Consider the following 21,057-nt stretch of genomic DNA (forward strand, 5'->3'; position numbering starts at 1 on the left):
CTCTTCATTATGGTCATAGATGCCCCTATTTGGGAACCTTCAGCCAAGGATGACTGAGGTTTGCTTATATAAAGCACTGATTCCTTTTTAGAAGGAACCATAGCTGTGGGGGATTGTTGATAACTCTATGTGAGGAAATAACTGTAATAACTCATAATTTAGCCCAGATAAGTATAGGGGTAAATAGATAAATTAACCAGGATTCAAATTATGGATATATTCATGAAATCAAAATTCATTCTTTTCATCAGTGTTGAAAATATTTCTCTATCTTACAGATGGGGAAACTGAGACTCAGAGAAGCTAAATAACTAGCTCTGTCACTGTGGGCAAGTTATCAAACCTCTCAGCCTCAGTTTCCTCATCTATAAAATAGGGATAATAAAAATTATTTTGAGAATCAAATGAGATGATGTGTGTTTAGACTGCTACATAAATTCACACTGTTATTATTATAGCATGGTCACAACTCTTCAGTGTTGTCCATCATAACCATTTATTAGCATATCAGAGGCACTCTAATAGTTTATTCCCATGCATTCATTCTTAGTTGAACAGCATCTGTAAAGATATCATCAACCCCTATTGCAATCTCAGAATGCCCCTGTACTGTACAAACAATGAATTCATATGGCATCCCTTACAAAGTGTGTCATAACAACAGGAGAGAGAGTCTGTGCGATCAGCAAGAAGGATTTAAAATTAAAAGAATTTTCCGACAACAAGGTTTTGTCAGAGAAATCAGATTACTGAAGTACATTGTAGAATCTCCTTTTGACAAGGTCTTAAGGTGAGGCTAGACACCTTTTGTTCTTGAAAGACATAAGTGAGAGATAACATGGTGCAATGGAGAGAGAACTAGATTTGGAAGGAGGAAAATTTAGATTCAAATCTCACCTCAGACGCTTACTAGCTTTTTCATCCTGGGGAAGCCACTTAGTTATTTTGAACCTTGATTTCATCATTGTAAAGAATGAGGGAGTTGGACTAAGGACCTCTGAGGTCCTTTACAAAAATGCATGAAAAAAAAAAAAAGAAAAAAAAGGGGGGGCAGCTAGGTGGCGCAATGGATAAGACACTGGCCTTGGATTCAGGAGTACCGGAGTTCAAATCCGGCTTCAGACACTTAACACTTACTAGCTGCGTGACTCTGGGCAAGTCACTTAACCCCTATTGCCCTGAAAAAAAAAATGCATGAGCCTATTTTTGAAAACTTAGTGATGCAAAAGGAAGAAATCACCCAAAGAAGCAACTCATAAATCTACCCATCTAAACCAGTGTTAGATGGATCTGTGTTTTAAACAAAGCCTGGGTTTGTTCAGTGGCAGAGCACTGAAGCGTACCAATCAGTCCCCATAGATGAGTGCCACAGAATGATGTGCTAGGAAGGTTAGTTGGAGAGGTGCTTACATTAGAGAAGTGATGGTTTTCATTGATTTCTGAGTTTTGAGATCAATTTTATATTTTATATACATGCACTTGGAGCCATATACCTTTGTTATTAGAAATTGTGTAGCATCAGAAAATAAAAAGGTAAGAGCAAGGAGTCATTTTTAAATCATTTTGAGAATTATACCTGAGAATCAAATCACAGAGAGAGTAAAGGCAGATTAATTTTGTAGCAGCTGTGGAAACCAATGGGACCTCTGAGTTATATTTCTAAGAGTGTTGTTTTGGGTTTTGTTTTGTGAGGTTTTTTTAATGGGAAGACAACACGAGGGTTGACTTCTCACATCTTGTGTTTTCTATTTCTAAGATCACTGCTTGTTTCTAGAAAAAACCCTTTAAAAAAAAAACTTATTTTGCATTTCTCTGAGAATTTTTCCTTCTCTCTCCCTTTTTATTTCCTTTCAGGATGATGGCCTCCCTGAGAATGAACATCAGCTGTCAGTAGCTGGAAAGATAAAGAAGCATTTCAACACAGGCCCCAAGCCCAACAGCACAGCAGCCGGGGTTTCTGTCATAGCAGTAAGCATCTGAAATACACAACTATAACATTTTCAAAGGAGCCTGAGAGACAGGCTCTCCTAAGGAGCCTACTCTACCAGTAGACATCAGATTGGGTCATTTCTTTAGACAGCCCTAGCACTTAATGCAACAGAGGAGATTCTGGTTTCTGAGATGTACTGGATACTTTTGCAGATGATTTTTCCCTGTGAGGCACATCATTATCCAACACCTCCAGGGCGTCCTGCAGTATACAGCCATTTTATAATTCATTTTTAAGCAAGAAGTCTCTCCCACACTGGACTTTCCACCAAGACAAGCTTTTTGGCTGGGAGGATTAGTTCATGGTGTCCTTATGCCAAGACCCAAGGGGGTGAGGGGGAGGCTGAGTGAGAGGACATTACAGAGAGAAATTATAGCAAAAAAAGAAAAGACTCTCAAGCTCGTTGTGCTCAGTCATAAATGTTCGTGCAATCAAATTTTTGGTGAAAAAATTCAAATGCTGTGAACACCAAAAGGAGTCCCAGTGGCTTGCTGCTGCTTATAAATTGTCATTCTTATGGTTGAAACTCTTTTAGCGTTTACCATTTTTGAATGCTGCCATGCAAGATTTTTTTTTTCCTTTTGCATACTTTTAGATATACATGACACACAACTTGATAGCAGCTCTAGGCAAAGATTAAATTGGACAGAGAAATGAGGAAACTTCATACTTGCTTGTGTCACATTCTAGTATAAATATAGTCAAGTCCCAAATTATTGGAATTTCTAACATTTCCTATTTTAAAAAAAACTTTCCAAATTTCAGTGGCACATTCAGTATGGAAAAAAAAACACTGATGTGTTTTTCCTTTCCTGGGATGATACATAGGAAAGAAGTTGATGCATGATATATTAAGTTTGAGAGTGTGCGTGCTCCTGAATAGTGCCCATATTCCTAAGAACAAGCCTGAGTTTTTAAATATTATCTCTGGGTGTTTTTGACTTTTAAAAATTCTCTTTCTTCATCTTCAGTACAATGGTTGAGCATGAGATAAAGTTAAAGAAAGTGAAATACCACACTCAACGTGACTCTTCCCATATCTGATTGCTACTCAGTGTTTGTTCCAAGCTTCCATCAACTGCAGATGGCTCATATGTATGCTTTCTCGTCCTGTTTCCACTTTCGTGTTTCTCAGTTCAACCCCTTCCATGGTGGGTTAAATCAGCACGAAGTAAACTTAACTCATGGATTAAATCTGGCTCATAAGGGCAAACGGGTTGTACTGAAGAAATGCATACTCCTCAGATGATCCCTCAGTATTATAAGGATTTAAAATTTCAAGCTGTGCTTCTTACCTTTTCATTTTAGTTTTTCATAAAAACAAATGCCTTACTGCAGAAGCAAATTGTCCCTATTGCTTTCCGTGCTCCTCAGCATTCTGTCTTTACCTAGTATTGTTGATGTACTTTTAAAAATAATGTCCATAATAATTCTCCCAGCATTGCAATTTTGCATACTCATTGTTCATTTGAAACGTGAGCCTATTCTAAACTGTTTGATTCCTAAAATTTTCTTTTGCTATGGATCATCAATCAGCTCACTTTTCCATGAAAAATACTATTCCACTGCTCTTACAAAGGAATTTCAGCTTCTAGAAATGATGCTTTTTGTTGCCTATTACTTTCTTTTGGTTTCTTTTCCATTTTGTTTGGTTTCTCGGTTAAGCCTTCCTCAGTTGTTCACAGTAGTTACGGCAGTTTTGTGATGTCTAAAGATACCAGTATTTCTTTTCCATTGACAAAGAACTAATTGGGTGGAATGGGAACTTCCATTTTTTGTTGAATCTGGAGAAATGCTGGACTCTTACCAAAGAGATTTACTAAAGTCCCACATAAACAGGGCATCAAGACAATACAGGTTTACTATAAAAGAGTCCTGGGGACACTGACATAATTTTTCCAGATATCATAAGACTAGTGTGATTATACTTAAATACCAAATTATCAGTTAATCAATAAACACTCAGATTATAAACTACTCCAAAGGGGAATTAGAAATTGAAAATGGGTTGGGCAATGCTGCGTAAGGGTGATAAACTTTAAAAGCTATAAATTATGAATTATTATTATTATTATTACAACTTTAAACCTTTTAAAATAATCTACTAATATCTGTCTCAAAATTAATAGAAGTCCTTTGGAGAAAACCAATTCAATATTTTTAAAAGCATATTACAGAGTATTGGTGTAAAGCTCAATGGCTATTTTTAAGAAAAATAGAGAATACCAGGCAGAACTTATATATTTATATGCAATTCTAAAAGCCACTTCGCCATGTCTGTACACTAGGAGCTAACAGTGAGTATAACATATATGCTTCTATCCTCCATCATTCATGATGTGTATTTTGAAGTAGGTATAGACAACATGACTAGGATTGGAAAAATTCTTTTCTGGCATAGCATGGGGCAAGCCAATGAATTCTTTAGACCAGCTTTCCCATTTTTTAAAGAAGCTACTCCACCTCAGAGGATGACATAAGGAAAAAATGTGCTAAATATGAAGGATCAAGTCCAACTAAAAGTAAAGCCTAAGCTAAAAGGAACAATGCTTCAGTAATCCAGTCCCCCTCTCATTTATTTAGCAACAATTATGTGCAAGGTGCTGTGTTCAGTACTGTAAATAAGCATCATATAATTGGACAGGAGAATACATGTCCTTTACTAGTGGTTATTTAATAAGTCCCATTTTATATTGAATTTATAATATATTTTGGTTTTTTCACCCTTGGAAATGGTCATAGGGAGAGTCGTACTTTTTATTTCATCAGTGTGGTTTCCCATGCCCTTCACCAACAGGAGATGCAGCACATCTGTAACTTAGAGCTTTCGACAGCTTCTTGGGACACTGAAAAGCTAAGTGACAACAGAATATTGTCAGTGGTAGAACTTGAACCCAGTTCTTACTGACCACTATCCATTATACCATGCTGCTTCTCACAATTTAATTATTAATCTAGCTAAATGCTAAGAAGTTCCATCTTTACTCAGTATTAACTTCTTTTTAATAGATTTTTCTTTGGATTTCAGCATAAAGCTATTCATTCAGAATATACTAAGTAGCTTTGAACCCAGATGGATTTCTAGTTTGGCATAGACCTTTCTCTGACACTTATTCGTTGCCAACATATTTTTAGTAAAATTTCCAGTATCATTTTATTGGTTTTCCACAAATTACACAACTTAATCAAGTGTCCTCATCACATTCCCCCAAGTTTCTTTTTTCTCAGGTTAGGGCACACTGGTCACAACTTATCTAGAAATTATCACTCTTTAAAATTTCAGTAGATGGGGCAGCTAGGTGACTCAGTAGATAAAACAACTGGCCCTGGATTCAGGAAGAGCTGAGTTCAAATCCGGCCTCAGACACTTGATACTTACTACCTGTGTGACCCTGGGCAAGTCACAACTCTCATTACCTCCCCCCGCCCCCCCACACACACAAAATCAGTAGAAAAAGACAGTAGTCTGAAGTGATTATTTATTTAAAAAGAGACAGACAACAGAGCAAGAGAGCAAGCTAAGGTAATGTGGAAAGAATGAGGGATGGTGAAGCCCTTTGCTAATGACACATAGTTGAGGACTGTGCCACTATTTTGTAACCCCACCACCTTGCACATAGTAGACACAGTAAATAATCATCAATGAATTGGAGGAGTAGGGAAAAAGGTTCCCTCCCCCCAAAATGAATTGGTACTTTTGACTGGTGTCTCTCATCACTAAAATTAGAGATCTAGTTATCATTTTTCTATTTTTAAAAGACGTTTATTTTTTTAAAAAGAAATATTTTTGTACTCTGTGACAATTTTTCTTCTGTAGGGCACCAAGAAAAGGAGGCCCAGATTACTTTTGTAATAAATATACTTTAGTATTTAAGGAAGTCATTCATTTCACAGTTAATTAGATATTCAGGTTTTCCCACTGTTAGTCTTTCTTGTTTGTGTTGTTAAACTCTTGTTGGTGTTCTCTTTTTTTTCTTCCTTCATTATGAAGACCAAAGAAAAGACTAATTCCATGAGGTTCAATTGTATGAAAACCATTATTTTGGCTAGAGGAGCAGTGGTTCAGACTGAGGTCCACATTAACTAGGTAGCATTTCAGAGGGACCACTTCAGGTCAGCCCATGTCCGGAGAACCCCTGGCTGTCCTTCCTCATGGCTGCCACCTTCTGCCTCCCAGCCCCAGACACCATTGTCTGGAAAAAGGGACTCTCCCTGCCTTCCCAAAGAGTTAAGCTGTGAGCAAGCAAAACAAAAGACCAGAGAGGGGGAAACAAAGGGTTATTAAAACGCAATCTGGGAACATAGACTAGAATTGGAGATGACATTTTAACAGTGGACTTTTCTTGGGCCCAGGGAGGCGAGGCTGCAGGCTTTATTAGATTTGCTGAGCTTGGTGGAGGACCTATGACAAAGCTGTCTCTTTCAATTTATCCTTCCTTAGTTATTGCTGTTTATCATCTTAACCTCTAATCTCCATAGTACCTAAAAGAAAATTTTTGAATTTTTCTTATGCAAATAGGGTAGTTCAGGCTAATTGAACAAACCTCAACTAATCAGCTAAAAGACCGTCTCCAATAAAGGGGAGAATGGTCGCAATAGCCCCAAGTCCCTCTTTGTGGGCTGGTGTTGTGCCTTTGTTGGACAGTAGATGGCAATAAAGAACTAGCTCTCCCCCTCACTACAAGCTATGAAGGGATGGATACACGCCCTCATTTTCCCAACAGGAAGTATCCTTTGAATTTTTCTAAATGAAATGTATACTTTTTAAATATAAGCTTAAATCTTACACTTGTCCCGTGGACACTGGGTAAAATGTAATTTGTAATCAACATGCTAAATGCCCACCATGGTATGACTAGTACTGATACCTAAACATATTTTTTTAAATCTTTGTGAATTTCTAGTTGAAACTGTCATCAGCATTGCACCAATACTACATCTTAAATAAAGCTTGCAGGAGCTTTTCTCTAAGGAAAAGAAATGGAAGCTCTTGCCTCCTCTGTGGACACTTGTATGGAGGAAGAGAGGAGAAGAGAGGCAAAATATTTTTGTAATGAAATATTTTTTCATGAAAGTGAGTTGTTGCTTACTCACTATTTCCTCATCTATTTCCTCATCTGCCGTTATTGGAGGTTCAATGACTCTTAACAAAAGACAAACCCAAAAAAAGACTGCTTTAAATATATACATACATAGATATAACTTACTGGACAAACGCTTTCATTTCTTTTGTCTCTCTTGTCACAAGGAAAATGTGGGTGGATGCTTTGTGTTGTAATTTTGGACTTCAAACTATTATTCAGATTCAAGTATAAAGGTGAAGCTGTTAGTCATGGCCGAGTAGCCCTGCTTTTGAAGGTTAATACTAAAAAAAAGGAGAAAAGAAAGAAATTTGAGTTACTTTGATTGATGGGGCTATAGAATCTGATTCTTTTCATCATTTCATATTCCATGATTATGAAATAGTCCAATTTAAGCCGTGTGTGTGTGTGTGTGTGTGTGTGCGCGCGCGTGCGCGTGCATTCATGCACTATTCTCTAAGGTGGGCTAGAGCTGATTTCATTATTAAAGTTCCTCATTTAATTGGAAAATATGATTTTCTATTCTCTGCCCACACTGACGAATCTTTGATATATATTCAAGTAAGAGTTATGTTATTAGATATTCAAATGAATGCACTAGGAATATCTGTTTTAGGAATTATTTCAATTCAGAGTAATTGGTTTCTAATTTAACCAATATCTATAGGAGAGGTTAGTTTCTTATCTTTTTTTTCTTTAATTTCAAATGTATAGATTGAGCATGTTAGCCACCTTTCTGATATGAACAATACTTAATATGTACGCTAAATGAGGAACGGCTTGGTCTGGAGTCTTGATTCTTTAGCACAATGTCGATCCACTGAGTTGCCCCATTTCTCTCTGCTCAGCTGGACCACGGGTTTACCATCAAGAGATCAGGGTCTTTGGACTACTACCAACAACCAGGAATGTATTGGATAAGGTATGAGATGGTGCAGCTCCAACAGTCAGTGTTTCCATGGCAACGTGCTGGCAGTCTCCATTAACCAGTTCCTTCAGTGGATAAACATGCTTTTGATTTGTTACCCAGTCCATATGCTGCTTTATCAGTTTCATTTTAATCTTGATTGAGATGCCACACCCCCTCATTCCTTTTCTTCACCCATTATTCACACTGACATTGCCAGCTTTCTTTCCATTGCACATGCTCAGTATCAATTTTCCTTCCTGTTAAAAGGACAGTATATTTAGTGTTAAACGCCAAAGCATTTTCCCCCTCCGTTGCTGGTTAAAGCATCTGTTTGTGATGCTCTTCTGTCATTTAACAAGCGGAGGAGCAGGAGTGCCTTAGTCTATCTTCTTCTCTTCTTGTACAAAATGTAGAATTATATACTGTCATTTTAAAGCCATCAAGCACAATCTTTACCGTCGACGGAACAATGCATTTGCACATTTAGTGTACTACAAGCTCCTCAAAGTACAATGAGTTACACGATGCATTGTGTGTGTTGGTAAGCTTGTGTTTTTCAAACCCTCCACGTTTTTTGTTACTTTTCCTTTTGAAAACCCTCTGTGTAGTAGCTATTGCATGATTTTTATTTGAACATTTTGTAACTGTCAGGGGTTGATGATTTTAGGTGAGTTGATCTTCTCAATCAAAGGGGACTATGGGAGGTATTAACTTTTTTCTTTTAACTGGGTTAAGAATTCTACTGAGATAGATATTCTTAGGATCATTTTCTATGCCAGGCAGCTAGCTCTGGCATTTCCTTCAAGGGGCTATTTGCTATTTATGTCCCTCTAAGTGGTCTATGTGGAGGATTGGCTTTTGATGGCTTGAGAAACTAAATGAGAATCCCTAGTGAATATCATTCTTCTGAACCTCTTTTTAATGGAAATGGAAAGATAGCCATAAAAAGCTATATAATATTTAAGTTCACTATGAAACATTCCACCAGTTTTGTATTTATGTAGCAAAATAGCATCAAGCGTTTGCAAGATTGTTGTAATCTGCCTGACCTCTTTCCATGAATTAGGCTATGACAATCTCACCTAAAAATAGCAGCCCCTTGCTACCATTATTACCTCCAAGTGATTACCACCAACTTTCCCTCCAAAATTAAATAGACAGTCTAACCAGGGTGCTCCAAAAAACAAGAAAAGGCTCTTTTGACAGACAATCTGAAAAAACACTCCAGTCACGCCTACTTCATAATTTAAAGCAAAAGAGACACAATAATCTTTTTTCCATTGGTCTTACAATGAAGTGTTATTTGCCCCTCATGGGCTAATGTGCCCATATGTCAACTCTGTCTTTAGTCAGTGGAGTGAAGTAGCTTAAATAGATGCGAGGAGCATTGCTTTAGACCATTTTTGTTTTCTAGTGAATTCAGTTGTGAGTTCAATATGCTCCATCCCTATCCCCTTTAAGTTGGTACTGGAAAAGATAACATATCTGTGTTTAACTGCACCTCATTTTCCCTCAAATGCATTAACAATACATCAGAGAGAAATCGACGATTAATTTAAAAGAGGAGCAAAACCACAGAGAGAGAGAAACAGAGAAAGAAAATCGGTATACATTTTTAGGACCAAGTATGTAAATAGAAATCTTCCTAGTTCCAGAGAGAGTAAGGCCTGTAGCATCTGAAAGTCAATATTAATAACCAAGTATGGCATGCTGTTTCTAATAGATCTTTTGCATCACCTTGATTTGGGATTGGGAGGGGGGAGTTAAAGGGAAGGAGGAAATCACCCAGGAAATAAATAGTATAATATAGGAGAGGCCATTGGACTAAAATGCTTGTAATGATTTCCATCAGCTGACAAAATGACATATCCTTGAATAATGGGCTGGAGCAGATGGGTGATAATCTCTTTTTTCCACCATACATAAACTGCTCGGTTTTCCAGCTGGGGGCAGTAACAACAATGTTTATAGTTAACGCTGTTCTAAACAGTGCACCCAGTGTGTAAAGCTAAATTAGGAAAATGATGCTAAAAACTCATAGGCAAATATGTTTAATTAGGAAGTTTTATAAGGCTGTTTAGCCACAGAGCTAACATTGGATGGGAACTGATTGCAAATGCTTGCCTTCTATCTCGATGGAAGTGGGAGCATTTGTCTACCCACCGTGGTAGCCAACTTTCTAACATAAACAATCATTACAGTAAGAACATTTTCACTCGGTGATTGTTATGTTTACAAGTTTTCGTGGCTGTTGTAGACTTCTATAAGCAAAACACCAGGGAGTTCATTCCTACTCTTTGATAAACAGCTCACATCACTGCACATGGTATGCAATCAACTCTGTATGCCCAGAATTTGAATTCTCCCCTCATTTACTTGTTGGTAGATGCAGGGGAGAATCATTACCCTCTTTTTCTGTCTAAACCTCATTATTTCATGTTGGGAGCTGGGTGAGCCTTAGCCTCACTAGAACTCCTTAACACCTTTCCTTCCCTGCTCCTAGGCTAGGGACATCACCCTAGTAATAATGAGCTCCTCGTCCCTTCTCTGGATTTTGAGTGTTGAAATTGCCACCATGTTCCATGGCTGTGGAGCCACTAGAAGAGAAAGCATTTCTATTCCGTTACATTTTCCCCTTCCTGAAAATGTTCCTCTCTCCAGAGAGAGAGAAGTAGTCACACACATTTATATATCTCTCAAGTAAAGCTGACACCGTGGCAGGTGGTGTAGCCTGGTAATGGAGTGGTATTATAATGCACAGTGTCTTCAGCATGCAGAACAGAGAAAATGCTAGGATCCTATAACCCAATTAAATAAAGCAAGTATAAAAATAAGACACAGACAGACCCACTAAATAAGATCAAAACACTGACATTAGCTCAATTCCCAAGCATATCCCCAGCAAAACGTGTATCTTATATTAGTGGATTACAGTAAAATACAATTGATGAGGCTGGGCTGGAGCAGCAGTGTGTCTTTTTTGTGAGGCTATTGAATGTTGTCGTGCTCTGTTGTTAAAAGGTATGGATGGGGTCAAGAAAAAAATGCTTCTTACCCCGTGCAACTTTTAAAGAGTGGTTCTCGTAAAGCAGTGGGACTTTGCAGCTTTACAACAGAACAGACCTACGGCCAGCGCCGTTGCCAGCTATTGGGCATCCAATCCTGAGTCGCAAAGTTGCAATGAACTATTTGCTTTGGACTTCTTTAGCTCTTCGGAAAGGAGCTCCCTGCTGAATGTCAAGGCACTGCTGGAAAGACAGATGCCTCTGCATGAGTGCGGGCACTTTCCAATCTCCCTCCCCAGGGACTTAATCTGTAACAGGAAGTTTGGGGCTTTAATCTTGGCTCCCTGGAAAATGGAGAGTAGGAAGAGACTGGTGGGGGCCGCCCGCTTTCTAAGGAAGCATTAACTTTCAAAGCCACCAAATTATGGCTCTAGACAAAGTCTCAAGACAGGGAGAAATGTTTGGTTTTGCAGCTGTGCCTTGACACTGAAGAGCAAGTTATTGGACTGAGATGCCTAAAAGGGTCAGAAGCACCACTTATTGCAACTTACGGGGCCTTGAATGTTCAATAAAAAAATGCTGGAATGGTGTGAGACATCTGCATTGCATTTTAACAAATCAAATCCGGTTACTCACAATTTTCTGAGAGCCCCTCTTTATAGGGATCCCAGTAATTTGAAGATGTCTTTTCTTTGAATTGTGTGTTGCTAGGGCCAATCAGTTGCCATGGGAGTCCAGATCTTAATCCTTTGGGCGTAAGTACTTATGTATGTGAAAATACTGTGTTTTTCTCTGAGATTCTTGATCATGTATTATTGATTCAAAATTGCCTAGAATCTTCTGTGATTTTCAGCTGTGGATTGAACTTGCTTTCTCCTTTCAGATTTAGAAGGAAAATGTAGAATTCTTTTTGTTTATTTTTTTTTACATTTTTTTAACACCCACAGTAACAGTTTGTCTACTGGCACAATAGAATCTGTATCATAAGTGCTCTTGTAGGGAAAAGCTCATCATGTTATCATTATGAAATAATAGTAGCAAATGCCAGAGAATATGTCCATAAAAATTAGAATATTGTCATTTCATTAGAGAACTTTTTGCATCCTCTTTTTAAGTGAAACCTAGATTTCCCCTGGGGGTGCTACATCCCTCACAACTCTCTAAAGCAGGTTACTCCTTGTTCTATTTTACAAGACTTACAGGCAGGAGGAAGGGTTGACATACTTCTCATTCCCTAAAGGCATATTCACACCATTTCCCCCCTAAATAGGCTCTCCTCCTTCAAAATTCATGTAATTAGTGTACCCTCTCCCCTTCTTTACTGCTATCATTTGCCAACCTCTAGGTTAATATCTCCCCTTCTTCAATGACTTGAGCACGATATTATTTTCTTTCAATCCTATCCCCTCTGTCTCATTCCCTATAATCCTACAGAATGTCAAAATTTATGTTGGTGACCATTCTTAGTATGCTTACTCTCATAACCACTCACACTCTTTGATTCTAACAGCCATTTCCTACAACCCACTTTAGCCACACACGTTTATGCTTATGCCAGAGACCTTACCATCACTCCTAAGTATCCCTGGATACTGCAATACCCCAGGATTCTGAGCTTTGAGATTTGGTTCTCTGGCCAAAACTACTACTTCTACCTCTACAACTCCATCACTCATATTCCCTATTTTCTCCCTCATAGTAAACCACTGCTCCCATGGTTCCTTCCTGTTATCCCAGTATATTTTCACCACTATGGTTTTCACTTGCCTCCCTATTAGTTTTTAATCTCACTCTCAATTACTTCAGTGATACAGTGGTCACCAATCGAGAATGGCCTGCCCCCTTGTCTTGCTGCTATTCTTAATCTACTGATCCTTTTTTTCCAGTTCTTTTTTATTTCTGTAAAATATTTCTCTCAGAAGAGCACAGGCCCCCTCTCAGCCCAGAGATGTCTTCTCCTTGAGTCCAGGATAGATGAAATAAATGAGATACTTCCTATGTCTCCTCTGGAAACTACTGATGTTTAACCTAGACAGTCCCTACCATCTTATTACTTAGTCCATGCCCAATTCCAAGATACCAAGTCTTGCTCAAGAAAGTCACATGATCAGGCTGCTTTCATTCTTTCTAAATTGATGCTGTAGAGCCTCAGCTTGACTCTTGTTACTGCTCAGCAAACCTTCTTACTATTACTACTACTACTACTACTAAATGCTTATAGTATTTAAATATTATAATTATATTTTATATATGCATACAAAAAGTAACATTTAATAATAGATAGCATTTATATAGTGCTTAAAGATTTACAAAGCACTTTATATAGATTATTTCATTTCAACCTCACAACCCTATGAAATGATTATTCTTATTTTACACAGAAGAAACTAAGGCTAAAAACAGTTAACAACTTGCACAGTGTGACACAGCTAGTAAGTGACAGGCAAGGTCCCAACTCAGGTCTTCTTGACTCCAAGAACTATACCATGTGGCTTCCCTGTCTCATTCATCAGACCCATAATTCCAAGCCTCCTACCCCACCTCCTCCTTAGACATTCACATCAAGTGACCTCATGTCCTCCTTGACTAAGATCAAGACCTTTCTGTGTAAGCTTCCCTGGCTCCACTGATTAAAACATCTCAATGTTTTTATCCATGTGTTCCTCCTTCCCTCCTACCTCAATGGAAGAAATATTCTTACTTCTTGCTAAAGCTAAATTGTATCCCCATATACCTCCTCCACAACCTAGCTCCATCATTACTTATTTCTCTCAATCACTGTCCTCACCCGTCAGCAAATGTGCTTCATCATATTGAAGAAACCTTACCTCAGTTCTTCTATTCCTTTAAACTACTGGTCAAACAATCAACAAGTATTTATTAAAGCACCTACTATGTGCAAAGCATTCTAAACCGTGCTAGTGATACAAGTCCAAAGAAGGAAATAATCTCTACTTATCAGGAACCTATGCTTTCAATTCAAATAAATCTAAGTAGATATAAATATCAACAGCATAAATATAAAGTGAATAAATATAAATATATAGAAAATAGTTAAATAAAAAGTGTTTGGGAAGGCACTAGCAGTTGAGGACATCAGGAAAGGCTTTATGTAAAAATGGTCCTTTTAGGGACATCTAGGTAATACAGTGAATAGAGCACTGGCCCTGGAGTCAGGAGGACCTGAGTTTAAATCCAGCCTCAGACACTTGACACTTACTAGCTGTGTGACCCTGGGCAAGTCACTTAACCCCCATTGCCCTGCAAAAAAAAAAGAAGAAAGAAAGAAAAGAAAAGAAATGGTCCTTTTAGCTATGTCTTAAAAGAAGAAAGACTATGAGCTAGAGGTAAGGAAGGGTTGAATTCTAGGCATGTGAAATGCTCAGTGCAGTAGAGGACTTAGGGTAAAAGTTAGGTTGAGTAATGAAGGGCTTTAAAAAAAGGGGCTAGTTACTTGATTGAGTAAGGAAGTAACATGATTAGATCTGTGATTAAGGAAAATTAGCAGTAGGGCATAATGGGGACAGGTATAGGGAGGAATTTAAGACAAGTAAACCAGAGAACGCTGTTTTAGTAATCCAGGTGAGAGGTGATAACCACCTGAACTAAGATGGTAGCTGTGTAAATGGAGAAAACAGAATGGTGGAATATTGTGAAGGTAGAAACAGCAAGATTTGTCAAATGATTATATATGTGAAGTTCAGGAGCATAAAGAATCCAGGAAAATACCAAGGTTACAAACCCAAGAAAGATGGTGATACATTCAACAGAAATAAAGAAGTTTAGAATAGGAGAGGGTTTGGGAAGGGGGGATATTAATAAGTTGAGTTTTGGACACCAAGTTTGAAATATCTGGAACATTCAGGTTGAAATGTCCAGTATGCAGTTGTTGCTGTGAAATTGAAGGTCAGAGGAAGGATTGGGTCTAGATATATAGACCTGGGAGTCATCTGTATAGAGATGATAGTTAAACCCATGGCAGTTGATGAGGTTACCAAGATAGCGTGTGTAGAAAAGGTTACCAAGAGGAGAAGGCTAAGGGCAGAACTTTGGGGAAGACCCACACTTAGGAAACATGACATGACATAATGAGTCATAAAAGACACGATGAGCGGAAGTGGATGGACACGTAAAAAGGCAAATAGGAAAGAACAATGTTATGAAGACCCAGAGAATAGTGTCAAATGCATTGCATTAAATAGGTTAAGAATAATGAGGGCTGGGAAAAGACCGTCAGATTTGGTCATGAAGACCTGATTGATAACTTTGGAGCAATTTCAGTGGAGTGATGAGATCAGAAACCATATTGCAAAGGATTGAGGAATGAGAGAAGAGAAAGTGGAAGAAATGAGAGTAGACACATTTTTCTAAGAAGTTAGGCCAAGAAATGGAGGAATGATATAGGATGATAGCCTGGGGAGATAGTATGTTTTAATAAAGGGTTTTTTTAAGGATGGGAGAGACTTAGGTATATTTGAAGGCAATAGGGAAGGAACTAGTAGGTAGATAAGTTGAAGCTTTGGAAAAGGGAAAAGCCTTGGTCACGGATGTAATTAAATGGAGAAGACAAGAAAAGATTGCTATAATCAAGTGTAGAGAGGTTGGCCTCAACAAAGAAAATGGCTGCCTCTTTATCAAAGCATAGGGGAAAGGAAGAGAAGGTAGGAGATCGTGTTAAAGGGTTTTAAGATGAAGAAAATGGGAGAAAAGGGAGCCTCATTTTCTTTTCAGCAAAGTAAGGGCAAGGACCTCAGCTGAAAGGTGGATTGAGGTTGGGGGACTTTTGAGGAGAGGGGAAAAAGGTTTGGAAGAGCCTCTGTAGAGGTCAAGATAGGGGATCAATTAAAGAAGATGAAAAGGACTACTCTGATGTAGGGAGGACACAGCTAGGGTTGGATCACATCGATTTTTTTTTACTTGTTTTTCTTTCTTTTGCAGGGCAATGAGGGTTAAGTGACTTGCCCAGGGTCACACAGCTAGTAAGTGTCAAGTGTCTGAGGCAGGATTTGAACTCAGGTCCTCCTGAATCCAAGGCCAGTGCTTTATCCACTGTGCCACCTAGCTGCCCCTTCACCAACATATTTTTTTTAAGTCTATACCCAATAATTACACTTCCTCACCACTCACCTTTGAGAGAACAATTTCATTAGAGTAACAGAAGCAGAAATCATATTACAAAGGTCACCAATGACCTCGTTAATATAAAATCCAATTACCTTATCCTCCTTAACTTTATTGTATCTTTCAACATGGTTGACTACCCCCTCCTTTGTACTCTCTCCTGATGCTCCTTTCTCTCTAACCGCTCCTTCCTTGTCTTCTTCATTGATTCCTCTTCCTGTTCCTCACCTCTTAATGTTGCTGATCCCCCAAATTCTGTACTTTGTATCTAAACTCTTTTCTTTGCAATCTTATCCTTTTCCACAATTTTAACTTTCACCTCTACAGGGATACGTCCCAAATCTGTCATTAGCCCTGACCTACTTTCTTGACACTCCAGGTCCACATTGCCAACTCACTATCAGATTTCTCCACATGGATATTTTGTCAATTGTTTTAACTCATCATGTCCAGGACCAAACTCGTATTTCTCTCTTTTGGGGGGGGGGGGGAGGGGAAGTGGAGGGGAGGGTTGTGACACAATAAACGTTAAGTGACTTGCCCAGGGTCACACAGCTAGTATGTGTCAATTGTCTGATGTTGAACTCAGGTCCTCCTGAATTCAGGACTGGTGCTCTATCCACTGTGCCACCTAGCTGCCCCCAAAACTCGTATTTCTCAAAACAAAACAAAAAAACAATTCACCAACTATCCTTCATTCTGACTCCCCTATTTATGTCAAAATAACCACTATTTATTCAATCCTGGCCCTTGACCCTTCAATGCTCTCCTCCCTCACCTCCCAAATCCATTCAAGTTGCCAGTCCTATTGATTTTATCTACTTAACGTTTCACATTTTTCATGCCCTTTTTGATGCCATTATCACATTGTAGCCTAGGCACTCATTGCAACTCACCAGGATTACTTGGGAACCATCTCTAGTTCCTTCCCTTCTAATATAGCTGTAGTATCAAGAAAGCTCTTCATTACCCACTGATTTGATAATGTCACTCCTACATTCATATTCCTTCAATTCCCCCCTTCTTGCCTACCAAATATAAAGTCCCTGACTCCTTTTCCTGCTATTCAAGTCCTTCCTTTCCAGTGTTATTTCATACAACTTCCAACCATACATTCTGTGGTCCAACAAAGACTAATCCCTATTCTTCATAGCCATTCTGTTCTTATGAATCCCAGCCATTTTGTTAGTGTCATTCCCAATGTCTGGAAAGCCTATCCCAATCCCAACCTCCCCAAACATATACTATTGTAATCTTACCCTTTCTTCAAAATACAGCTCCCATGCCAACTCCACCATGGAACCTTCCGATTCCTCCTCCCTGAGTTAGATTATCTTTCCTTATTCAGACCTTGCATAGGTACCACATGGTACTTCTATGCACTTACAATTTGTGCCATAACATTAAATATAAGCTCCATGAGGGTTATACCAACCCCGAAGGCTAGCTCAAGGCTCTTTAAAGAATAGAAGCTTAAGGAATGTTTTTTTAAAGGCAGCATGGTAAAATGGATAGAGCAGTGGAATTGGAACCAGGAAAACCCATATTCAAACCCCACTTGACACACTTAGGGATTGTGTGAGCAAGTCACTTGGCTTCTGTAAGTCTCAGTTTCCTTAGTTGTAACCTGGGGTAAATATCAATGTCTGGAATACCTATGGCTTAGGCTTATTGTGCAACTCAAAGGAGATAATATCTATAAAACACTTTAACAAACTTAGTAAGGCTTTTCTAAAAAAAAAAAAGCATCATATGTAAAGTTTAGTTATAATTATAGAATTTCCTCTGGGGAGTGAAGCAGATTAGCTACACAGTCCAGTAGTTCTCAATAGAGAAATGTTGTATGAACTAAAATTTTATAAATGAAATGACTCATTTTTGAAAAATTGGAATTAAAAGTAATCTACTCCATATCATCTATAAGAATGTTATTATAAAAGCTGTCTCTCCCCAAATCATGGCATTGGTAATTAAAAACTGAAAGCAATCATATCTTCCAAAGTTGATTTGGTAATTGTCTTCTATTTTAGTTTTACTAAGACTTTGTTATCAAAATCTCACTTCAAAAGAACTGAACTAAACTCTAATAAATATAGCTTGGCAAACATGTGTCATTCAGAAGACCTGCTTCTGAAATGCCGTTGTTGAAAACTCTTCCAAAGGCATCTGTAAGAGAAAGAATATCTCACCTTCTATAATGTGCAGCATTGGCTGAAAGACGAGAAAATTTAAGTATAATCCTGTCTCAGACATTTACCGACTGGGTGACCCTGGGCAAGTCCCAGAATCCTTCTCTCAAGCCTCTGGTGCAATCGTCTGATAAGTTAGAGACAATATATTACTGACCTTTTGAGTTGTGAGTATCAATGAAATGAAATGATGATGATGATAGCTAACCCGTGCCAAGCACTGTGCTGAGCACTTTGCAATTATTATCTCATATTGATCCTCACAACCACCCTGTGAGAAGTGCTAATTATCCCAATTTGCCATCTGAGGAAACTGAGGCAATAGAGGTTAAATGACTTGATTGGGGTCACACAGCTAGTTAAGTGGTCCTAGGGCAAAAATTGAGCTCCGGTCTATCTGACATTCAGGCCTAGCACTCTGAGTACCACAGTAACCATGCTTTACAAATCTTTTGTTTAGCCCTTTTTCAGTTGTCTGGCTTTCTTGGCAGAGATACTGGAGTGGTTTGCCACTTCCTTCTTCAGCTCATTTTACAGATGAAGAAACTGAGGCAAACAGAGTTAAGTGACTTGCCCAAGGTCACAAATCTTAAAGTACTACATAAATACTAGCTGTTATTAAATTAAGAGTTAGAAGTGCCTTCTGAGGTCATCCAGTCCAAACACCCACATTTTATCCAGTAGAAAGAAACCAGCCCAGAGAAGTGAACTGATTTGCTCGTGGTCACAGGGAGTAAAGAAACTCATCTAAAATTCCAGCCCAGGGCTTGTGACTCTGAAGTCCATGTTCCTTTCATAATATTATGTCAACTTTAACAGTAGATGCATTCCTGAGCAGTTATAAGTAAATCAAATTTTGATAAGTTGTCAACTTTTAGAAATCACTATACTAAAGAACCTTTAGTTTACCTGCTTTTATAAAACTTATAATCCTCTTGTAAATACTTAAGTTCAAATTCATGAGGTTTTTTTATTTTAAAGCAAGGTCCACATGGTTCTTTTTGTCTTTTTTATCGTGAATAATAAGGTAGGAACAAATTCCAATTTAGTTTTTAATATATTTCTAGAACACCTGCTGCTGCTCTGCAGTGAAACAAGTGTTGACCTTTCTCTTCTGAAGATGGGCTCAGAACCCTCCAGAAATCACTAATGAAGATCAATGACTCATTTTCATCATCCAATTTATATATGTCACAAAATGATCCCACATTTTGGCACATTTGAGATTGAGTGAATGAGGGCTGTGTCTAAAAGATAGTTTTGAAAACATATTGAGACACAGGATAAAGCTATAACCCTAAAATGACTTCTTACATAGTATCACCACTCCTAAAGCCATAAAAAGAGTCAATGGACTAATAATTCTGTATCTAGAAATCAGGTTTGAAGGTTTCTCAGTTTCATTCTGTAGAACCACCCTGCTGACTGCATTTATGACCATTTTAACTACTGAAAACTTCTGTATTGTTTGCAAGGATATACATTGTCATCCCTGGCAAGATCCCAAAGTGTGAGAGTGTGAGGGGGTGAGGGGAAGAGGGGAAGAGGGGGAAGCTAGGATTTGGGTGTTCTATTTAATATACATATGAATGCGTATACATGCATATATATAGTTTTAAGTATTATAGTAAGCCAAGTAGAAAAATAAGAGGGCAGAAATTTGGATAGATTTGTCAATTTAATTTTGCCAGCAAGCAAAGCATTTCCGAAATGGCAAGCAAATTGCAGCCATGTCCCTACAGAGTGAGAGAGAGAGACTGAGAGCAAAGGAAAGGGTTTCTTAGATTAATGCATGAACATCTGCATCTACAGCTCAGTCTCCTAGGTAGTATGAATAATGGATGGGCTAAAAAGCAAAATGCACAATAATGTTCTTTTATTAATGAAATGAAGATTTTTTTGATGGCTAGCAATAAATTAAGAGGAGGCAAAAAGAAGAAAGAAACACTCACTATTTGTTTCTGAAAAATGCAGTTACTTAAATCCAATAATTACATGACAGAAAACACTGCTTCATAACTAAGAGGAGATTCTTCCCATTACAACTCTTGCATTTATCCCAGACCAGAAATGCTTGTGGCCTGAAGGCTCAGAATTACAATTTTTGCTAAGAGAAAAGATTAGCAAGGTGCATAGTAGCTATATGATGATGTTAAATTATTACAATTTTGCAGCAGAAAGAGACCTTGGAGATTTTTTGGTCTATTCCTCTCATTTTATAAAGGAGGAAATTGAGGCCCAAAACGGTTTAAGTGACTTGCCAAGACCACAAAGGCAATTAGTGGCAGAATATTCTCCTGACTCAATCTAGTCCTCTTTTGAAGGAATCAAATTTAAAATGGTATGTATGAGAGAGATGTTTGCTAAGTCAGACCACAAAGAAGAAATAGCTAAAACACATCCTATCTTATGTTTTACTCATGCCCAAATGCTTTCCTCATTTGTGCAGAAGGGAGAAATTAGCCCTAGAGAAAGCAAATTCCTCCATAAATTAGACTCTTAGAGAATTGTCTGGTGGGATGGAGACATTAAGTGGCTTGCCCAGGGTCACATAACTAGAACACATCAGAAGCAGGATTTTTATTTTTATTTATTTATTTTTTTCTAGTGAGGCAGTTGGGGTTAAGTGACTTGCCCAGGGTCACACAGCTAATAAGTGTTAAGTGTCTGAGGCCAGATTTGAATTCAGGTACTCCTGACTCCAGGTCCAATGCTCTATCTACTGCGCCACCTAGCTGCCCCAGAAGCAGGATTTTTAAAC

General features: G+C 38.2%; 1 protein-coding gene across 1 annotated transcript in view; it reads left to right on the top strand.

The window, feature by feature from the left end:
- DCLK1 (doublecortin like kinase 1) overlaps nucleotides 1-21,057 on the top strand; it is a 422,465-nt gene that overhangs the window by 392,581 nt on the left and 8,827 nt on the right. The window contains 2 exon segments of the mRNA XM_043996841.1: nucleotides 1,855-1,968; nucleotides 7,920-7,993. Coding sequence (XP_043852776.1) covers nucleotides 1,855-1,968; nucleotides 7,920-7,993 — 188 coding nt within the window.

The sequence above is a fragment of the Dromiciops gliroides genome, chromosome 3 (assembly GCF_019393635.1).
Source record: "Dromiciops gliroides isolate mDroGli1 chromosome 3, mDroGli1.pri, whole genome shotgun sequence".
Classification (NCBI taxonomy): domain Eukaryota; kingdom Metazoa; phylum Chordata; class Mammalia; order Microbiotheria; family Microbiotheriidae; genus Dromiciops; species Dromiciops gliroides.